Raw genomic sequence first — 8,689 nt, 5'->3', positions numbered from 1 at the left:
ATTAAATTAAAATGTAAAAATGTTACCGTATCAGCTAAATGTCGAGATATATGATTTCCATCCAAGCGAAGTAGTATGTCTTCCATTTTATAACTGAAAAAAATTAATTAAATAAAATATTAAAAAAATTAAAGAATTAAATAAAATACTAACAAAATATTAAATATAATAAAATTTACCTTAACGAGCTATGAGAGAATAAGAGTATTTGAGAGAAGTTGAGAGGATTTGATATGATGAAAGTGATTGAGAATGAAGGTATTTATAGGGGGAATGGGGGTGTGAACACTCGGGGGTGGGAAATTAATGGAAGGCGCGATACATGCACCGCGCCTTCCTGACACGCGTCAAACTATCAGAAAGGCGCGGCTCATGCACCGCGCCTTAGCCAGTGTGTACCCATGTCAGCATAAGGCGCGCTTCATGGGGTGCGCCTTACCCCGTGGCGTTAGATCAACGTAAGACACACTTCATGGGATGCGTCTTTTTGTAAAGAGTATTAGATCGGTAAATAAAGATGAAAGGATGTCTGACAGGTAATTAAAGTTTTTATAAGATGATTTTCGGTGTAATCGACCAAAAAAAATAATGTGCAATAAAAAAAAAAAAAAGGAGAGGCCAAGTTTACTTTTGGGATGAGGTTAGAGTTTGGGGTTAGAATTGACTGTAGAGTCGTCCAATCCAAGTAGACAAAAGGCAATCCACAAATAAAAGTTCCTTCGGCTCCAATAACAGCCTCATCTGCCAAATCCTTTCATTTCTCTTATCTCCTTTCACTCGCTATACTGAGAACGAAAGGAAGCGAGAAATGGAGATGGCAATTAGCTTCCATCATTCTTCTTTCAAAGCTCCCTCCATTATTCCTAACCCTAAATTCCCTTTTCCCACGCAACTTTCCGGTCTCAGCTTATCTCCGATTTCCTCCTTCAACTCCAGAACTGCATCTCTCAAATTCCGTTCTAGGAACTTGACTGAACCTGTCAAATGCTCTGTTTCTCAGGCTGCTCAACCTGCCATTGGTATTTTATTTCGAATTTCCTTTTGAATTGTATTTTTTTCCTGAATCTTTTGTTATTGGTTTTAAAAGTTTGTGGTTGGTTAATAGAGAATAGGAGCCAGTTAAAGAGGAGAAGCGATATAAGGAACATAGCAATCGTGGCGCATGTTGATCATGGAAAGACTACTTTGGTCGATGCGATGTTGAGACAGTCTAAGGTGAACCAATCTGGTTTTTATACTTTGAAGTCGTTCATTATTTATATAGTTTCTTTATGGTATTGTTTCTTTTTTGTTTGCGTCCTGTCTATTTGGTATTCTAATTTCTGGATTTGGATTGAGTATATTTCGTTCCATTGGTGCTGCAATGAAGACTGCTTTTAGATTGGATTCATTTGAAGAATCTGTCATCTCGTTTAGTCTCAAAAGACTATTTTTGCGATTGTTTTTTAATTGAAGCTAAAAGGTGAGAGTTAAAAACCCATATTTAGCCTCGATTTTGCTCACTCCAATGGAGAATTACTCAACATCTGGACTAAAAGGATGTTGAAATTGATATGGGAAGGAGGCTCCAGGGATTGGACAGTGGGGGGAGTTTATGCGCTCTTTATCTGATAGAGTTGTATTCTATATAATCTGAAATTTAATAGTGGAAGAAGATGGGACCTGGTCTCTAAACAAATTGCATGCGTTGATAATAAAACTCTCTGTTATGATTAAGCCAATTTTAATGATAATTCTCACCACTCATTTTCTCATACAGGTTTTTCGTGATAACCAATTCATACAAGATAGAGTAATGGACTCAAATGATCTCGAGCGTGAACGGGGTATCACAATTCTGAGCAAAAATACATCTATCACATATAAGGACACAAAAATTAATATAATAGATACTCCTGGACATTCTGACTTTGGAGGTGAAGTTGAACGCATCCTCAATATGGTTGAAGGAGTTCTTCTAGTGGTACTGTTTCACACTTTCTCTTTCTTGGAATTTCATCTTTTCAATCCCAATTGTTGCCCCTGTATGGATATTCTAAATTTTTTCTTCTAATGAATTGTAGAAAATATAAAAAATGAAATTCAGATTCTTATAATTATTTATCTGAAGCCATATAGTTTTCTTTATATCCTTACTTGAGATTGGTCCCTTGTGCCAACAATGCCTTCATATGTTTTCACAAGGAACCTTCACCATTAAAATCCATTTTTGTTTGAAAAAAAAAACCTTTTCTGTAATATATATATATATATATATATTTTGAGAAATTTATAAGCAACATATCAACTTCATGCTGCCTTTTTCATATCCTTTACTATTCTTTTTACAAGTATGTTCCATTCATGTAGAACTGCAGAACATTTATTTGTTATCTGAAAGTCAACTGAGAGTGGTTCCAATGTTGAAAATGTGTGAGGTTCAGTTTTACTTTACTGTGGCCCAATTAAAATGATTGAGATCCTTAAAAAAAGGTTTGTATGAAGCATATGTTGTAATGTTTTAGATGGTGCTAGGCGTTGGGCTTATTGTTTTTCTAAGAAACATGTCATTTTCCTTCAATTATACTGGTCTACTTTTTCCCCCTTTTCCCTTCATGAATCCACCTTATTTTCTAATCAGCTAATAGTTGGATCACACTCATATATAATTGGTTGCCAAACAAAGTTGATGGAGGATTGTATGCTGTATCCTAGATGGGATTGTCTTCATCATGAACTAAAGCAGCTTCTTCTTGCTTTTAGGTGGATTCTGTTGAGGGGCCAATGCCACAAACAAGGTTTGTCTTGAAGAAGGCTCTAGAGTTTGGCCTTGCTGTTGTTGTTGTTGTAAATAAGATTGACAGACCATCCGCTCGTCCTGATTTCGTTATCAATTCCACATTTGAACTGTTCATCGAACTAAATGCTACAGATGAGCAGGTACTGATATTATGTGTTGAAAGGAGTGACTAGCTTGCGGTTCATGTGCCATGTTGTATCCAATAGCTCTTCATATTGACCAATATTGTGACAACATTTCTGAACATTTTTTTAATTGTAAGAATTACTGTTTAGTATTACAAGAAATGATATGATATGATTAGGATTTTTTTTTTACTTTACTTTTTTAAACCCGAATATAAATTTGAGTCTTAGATCTCTGCAAGTAATGGCATCTTTATGTTTTGGATCTTTGAATCTTTGCTGATGTCTCAAAGTCTTTGAAAAATTCCATCTAAACACATCTTGTGTTAAATGTTCTACGTATGCAGTGTGATTTTCAAGCAATATATGCCAGTGGTATAAAAGGGAAGGCAGGATTATCTCCTGACAATTTGGCAGAAGATCTTGGGCCCCTCTTTGAGTCTATAATCAGATGTATACCTGGTCCACATATTGACAAAGATGGTGCACTGCAAATGCTTGTTAGTGGTTTTTCCCACTCACCCGGCTCTCATTTATATCCTGCTTTCCTGTTTAATTTTGGTTATAGCACCTAAAACTATGTTATACTCACTTGCATTCAAATCAGATAAGGCCAAAATGTTGTTATGGTTACATTTAATTGAATATTTGCTTAATCTTTAGTCTTTATTTTTCTCTCACAAGCACTTTTTCTTTTCAAACTAAGATTAATCTGTGAACTTTTGACAAGAAAGATACTTGCCACTTGTCCATTTTCCTAGAAATGGGTTACATGTGATCGATATAATAGTAAATATATATGGATACGATTAGCAGATTAAATGTTTGCTTGTCTCAGTATGCAATATTTGGTATTGGACATACATCTATATGAACTTAGAAGAGAGATATATTTCATTTTGTTACAATAATAGAACTTTATTGGATGAGACAAGGAGTTTTAAATAAATGGTTCCCTTGCAGTTAATTTCAGGAACTTCATTTGTTTTGGAACTGAGAAAGCCCAAGCTTCAGATTGACTGAAAAAACACTTATGTTGAAGATTAGAATCCAATTGCTTATTGTGAACAAATCAAAACATACTGAAATGTAGGAGAAAACATTGTAGAAGTTTGTTCTTGCCCGAGGAAAATAATGAAAATTACATGTTTTCTCCTTTTTATTTTTAGTCTGTATCTAAGCATTCTCTAAATTTTATATTTTCAGCACAAGTTTATAACTGGAAAGTTCTGTTCATGTGTTTTAGGCCACAAATATTGAATATGATGAACATAAAGGACGCATAGCTATTGGGCGCTTGCATGCTGGTGTTCTTCAGAAAGGAATGGAAGTAAGGGTAAGTTTGAATATTTTCTGGAGTATGGTTTGAAGATCTTTCCTCTTGTAGATATATGGAATTTGATTAATTTTGATTATCCAAAAGAAAGAGAGGTAGGATTTTAAGAATATCCTCAAAATAATGAGCCTTTGTTAAGGGCACAATAAAATTTCATCATCCCTGATGATCACTGCCAATCTATATTGTTAACTTCATCATAACTATATATTAGACAAACCACTATTAGTTGTTTGTAAGGGTATGGTATGAAGGAGAAATTGAACAGTTTTTCTCTGTTTAATCATATGGCTTGAAAATTTTTAGGTGTGCACTTCAGAAGATTCGTGTAGGTTCGGAAGAATTTCTGAACTTTTTGTCTACGAGAAATTCATTAGGACCCCTGCTGAGAAAGTAGAAGCTGGTGATATTTGCGCTGTTTGTGGAATTGAAGATATTCAGGCAAGAGCCTATAAGTTTCCATGGATTAATTGATAAGTTCATGGTAACTAATTTAGTTTCTTTTATCAGATTGGAGAGACCATTGCGGATAAAGCATCTGGAAAGCCATTACCTGCCATTAAAGTGGAAGAACCAACTGTGAAAATGGCTTTTTCTATCAACACTTCACCTTTTGTTGGCCGTGAGGTATGCTAATTGCTAACTGAGAACCTATGAGTCTTGAAAGTTGCTTTCCCTCTCTATCTTTTACTCATTAGTCATTTGTCTCACCATTGTTTAAACTCAATTCTACTCAAGTAAAGAAAGCTTTGTTTATTTCCCTAACATTGGTACCCTCATGATTCTCCCATACTTTTCTAGGGAAAATATGTTACTAGCAGGAACCTACGAGATCGGCTCTACCGCGAACTTGAGCGAAATTTAGCAATGAAAGTTGAGGACGGAGAAACTGCCGATACATTTATTGTTAGTGGGCGTGGTACTTTACATATTACCATACTGATAGAGAACATGTAAGTATAAGCTTTTTTGTTTCTTTTCGATATTCATATGCACATTCTTAAGTGATGATGCTTTTCAGGCGAAGAGAAGGGTTTGAATTTATGGTGGGACCACCAAAAGTTATTAACAAAAAGGTTGACGACAAGTTGCTTGAACCATATGAGGTGATTTTTTAATTCTAATTTTCATAAATTTTATGTACTTTGTTTGTAATCAAGGGACCTTATATGATGCGGGTATGGATTCACCTCAGTTTCCTTTAATTGGAGTGTTTTGTCTTTATTCATAATGGATTTATCATATTTATTATATAAATATTTAAACCAAGAAATCAAACGCACTTACAAGGTGCAGTTAACTTAAATATTTGAATGTTGATTGATTCTCAAATTCTAAGAACTGATAATCATGAAGGCATAGGTGCTGAAGTGATGCAAAATTATGTCCTCGTGTTCAAAGCTTACTATAGCTTCCATCTCATATTCTTTGCTACAGTTTCCTTGGCTTGTTCTTTTTAGTCATAATAGAATGACTAGTATCAATAAAGGAAGCCGGCATGGTAAGGGGGAAACTTTTGTTCCCAGATGGGATACTACAATTCGCTTAAGATTATGTTTTCTGATTCTTATGAATAATTCACCAATGTTTTCATTGTATCAATATACATGAGATAAACTATATTGGTAATATTTGATCATATTACACTTTTTATGATTAACCCCCCTAATATGTGGATTCTTTATAGATTGCCACAGTGGAAGTACCCGAAGAGCACATGGGTGCTGTGGTTGAACTTCTTGGAAGAAGGCGTGGACAGATGATAGATATGCAAGGAGTTGGGTATGTCATTTTTTTCTGTGTTTACACGCCCATTAAGTTATGGGATACAACAGACGTTGAATGAAGGAATAAGTAGGTGGTATTTATTTGCTGAATCAAATAGCAAATGAACATATGATGGATGGATTGAGGAGCAAACAAAATCTGTAATCTTGTCTGGTTGATCTTAACCTTGCTGTCTGGCACATTTGAAATTCGGATAGGTGTTTATTAAATTTTTATTATTAAGAAGATGGACTTCTTCTAACTTTAAATAATAAACTTAATCAATGCTAATCAAATGCTTGTCACTGCCTGTTAGACTTTTAAAATGTGAACATATAGTGGAAAATATTCTTATATTATGGTGATTGTCACTTCATTTTGCTGCCTATTTCATCTATAAATATCTCCCCCGGGTATGAATTATGGCAGTCCATTCTTGATTTGCACATTATTTGATATGTCGTTCATGTACTTCTGATTTTATTTTCTAGGTCTGAAGGTACAACATTTCTGAAATATAAGATTCCAACACGTGGCCTTCTTGGACTGCGGAATGCAATCTTGACAGCTTCTCGAGGAACAGCTATCTTGAACACCATATTTGATAGTTATGGACCTTGGGCCGGTGATATTGTTACCAGGGATCTGGGTTCATTGGTAATTATTTTTTATCTAATCATATAATACTTGGATGCTTAAACACAAGTCATCTTTGTTGCTATGTTGTGGTTCCTGGACTACATCCATAGTGGTGTTATATTAGCCATATTGTGTTATTCATTTCCTTTAGGTAGTGTTTGGGTACTTGGATTTCAAATATAGTTTAAGTTGATTGGTAAAATACTTAGAAACGTAACATTATTTCTCAAATATGTGGATTTGTTAGATGCCCATTTGGTAGTGAATTTGAAATTCTTAAAATAATTTTGGATTTTGTTATAGTTTATACCCTAAATATTAGGGTTGATATATATTATATTTAATGTATGATATTGCATAGTTAATGCAGGATATTACTTTACATATTATAAGACCTTATATATATTACCCATAGTGTTGATGAATAAAATACAAGGAAATATTCTCTTCCTAATATTTTACAGATTTGATAAATCCATTTTTTTTAATTTTCAACTTTATAACTCACATTGAATGTCAACTATTTATTCATGATTTATACATTTCTGTACCAATTTTCTGTTGCTTGCCAGAAGTTTGAATTTCTCAGTTGGAAAGTTATTATTTGAATGATTGGTTCACATGAGATTGGTTTTCAGGTTGCTTTTGAAGATGGAAGCAGTACTTCCTATGCACTTGCTAGTTCACAGGAGAGAGGACAGATGTTTATTGGTCCTGGGGTGGAAGTTTATAAAGGTCAGATAGTCGGCATCCATCAGCGACCTGGGGACTTATCTCTTAACATTTGCAAGAAAAAGGCTGCGACAAATGTACGCTCCAACAAAGAACAAACAGGTTCGAAGTAGTTCCAGTATTTTGAATATTTCAATTAATTTCTTATCTGTTTCTTTTATTCTTTATACGTTCTACCTACTCGATCGACTTTATGGTAACTTTAACTGAATGGGAGTATGCTAAACTGAAAATGTGGCACAGTTTTTGTACTATTTTTAATGAGTAAATTACAGAGGATGACACTTTTGTTCGGTTTTATTCTGATTTTGATCACAAAATTTTAAAAAGCTGATCTTTTGGTTACTTACATTTAAAAAGGTAAATTACAGTGGAAGAATCGTTTTATTATGTCGTCGAGAGTGCCAGAGAGGTCAAGAAGCCATCCCTACCCCAGACTTGGCCCTTGCTTATAGATCACTTGCTAATTGTGCCAATATATTGCATCGAATTCCACTATGTTATGATCAACTCTAGCACATAATACATCTGAGTTGTTTATTCATAAGATTTGTGGAAACATTAATGTTATTGTAAATGGCATCTATAACAATCTGCCATGTATGATGTGTTTCAATTTGACATGTTTCTCAAATGTGTCCCGAGTCCCGACTCAGATTAAACAATGACATTATGCTACGAGTATAAAAAAATAAATAGATAAGATTCAGGTTTCTCATATTACCTCCTTCCTTTTTTTCTCCCTCCTATGTGTACCTGGTTTGCAATCCCTTGATCTGTTGATTTTGTAACTCAATTTTTCCTCACTATGCAGTGGTTCTTGATACCCCATTGGATTATAGTCTGGATGATTGCATTGAGTACATCCAAGAAGATGAACTGGTGGAGGTCACTCCCTCGAGTATCAGAATGTGCAAAAACCCTAAATTTGCAGCGGCAAAGAAAAGTCGGTAAATCCAGCCTTTTCTGATGTTGTTGGTCTACGAACAAAGCTTCCCCTTCATTGGCAACCTTTTTAACATTTCTGCATTTATTTCAAATTTTGTCATTCAAATCGCTCTTCGAGAAATTGATATTGATTGGGTAAACTATTTGAAGTTATTTTTTTGAGAAATTCTGGGTATAGCAGCTGTATATAATGATATAGGATGTAAGTTTCAAGGATATTATACAAGTCAATTGTATTGGGAAGGAAAAAGCTAGGAAACTTTTAAACCCCAGAGGAAGACAGACAATTGTTTCCGCTATTTTGTGAAAGTAGATTACATTTATGAACTTTTGATTTGTCAGTCATATCTGTTCGGAGTCTTT

The 8,689-nt window shown here is 34.4% G+C and overlaps 1 protein-coding gene across 1 annotated transcript; it reads left to right on the top strand.

The window, feature by feature from the left end:
- Positions 1-747: 747 nt before the first annotated feature.
- LOC120175329 (putative elongation factor TypA-like SVR3, chloroplastic) lies at positions 748-8,488 on the top strand. The gene is made up of 14 exons (XM_039181972.1): positions 748-1,019; positions 1,106-1,215; positions 1,760-1,963; positions 2,743-2,919; positions 3,252-3,404; positions 4,151-4,240; positions 4,547-4,681; positions 4,751-4,867; positions 5,042-5,193; positions 5,262-5,346; positions 5,928-6,022; positions 6,499-6,664; positions 7,285-7,480; positions 8,193-8,488. Exons 1-14 carry the CDS (start codon positions 809-811, stop codon positions 8,330-8,332), a joined length of 2,031 nt encoding a protein of 676 aa, XP_039037903.1. The 5' UTR covers positions 748-808; the 3' UTR covers positions 8,333-8,488.
- The last annotated feature ends 201 nt before the right edge of the window (positions 8,489-8,689 follow it).

The sequence above is a fragment of the Hibiscus syriacus genome, unplaced genomic scaffold (assembly GCF_006381635.1).
Source record: "Hibiscus syriacus cultivar Baekdansim isolate YM2019G1 unplaced genomic scaffold, ASM638163v2 tig00003151_pilon, whole genome shotgun sequence".
Taxonomy (NCBI): domain Eukaryota; kingdom Viridiplantae; phylum Streptophyta; class Magnoliopsida; order Malvales; family Malvaceae; genus Hibiscus; species Hibiscus syriacus.
Note: the sequence above shows the minus strand (reverse complement) of the source record. Positions and strands in the feature narration are given on the sequence as shown.

Bases quoted from the DNA above. Each gene is read 5' to 3' on its own strand.
- LOC120175329 (XM_039181972.1), top strand. From the start codon at position 809: ATGGAGATGGCAATTAGCTTCCATCATTCTTCTTTCAAAGCTCCCTCC. The intron at 1,216-1,759 runs GTGAACCAATCT...TTTCTCATACAG, and splicing joins CGATGTTGAGACAGTCTAAG to GTTTTTCGTGATAACCAATT. The intron at 4,682-4,750 runs GCAAGAGCCTAT...TTCTTTTATCAG, and splicing joins GTGGAATTGAAGATATTCAG to ATTGGAGAGACCATTGCGGA.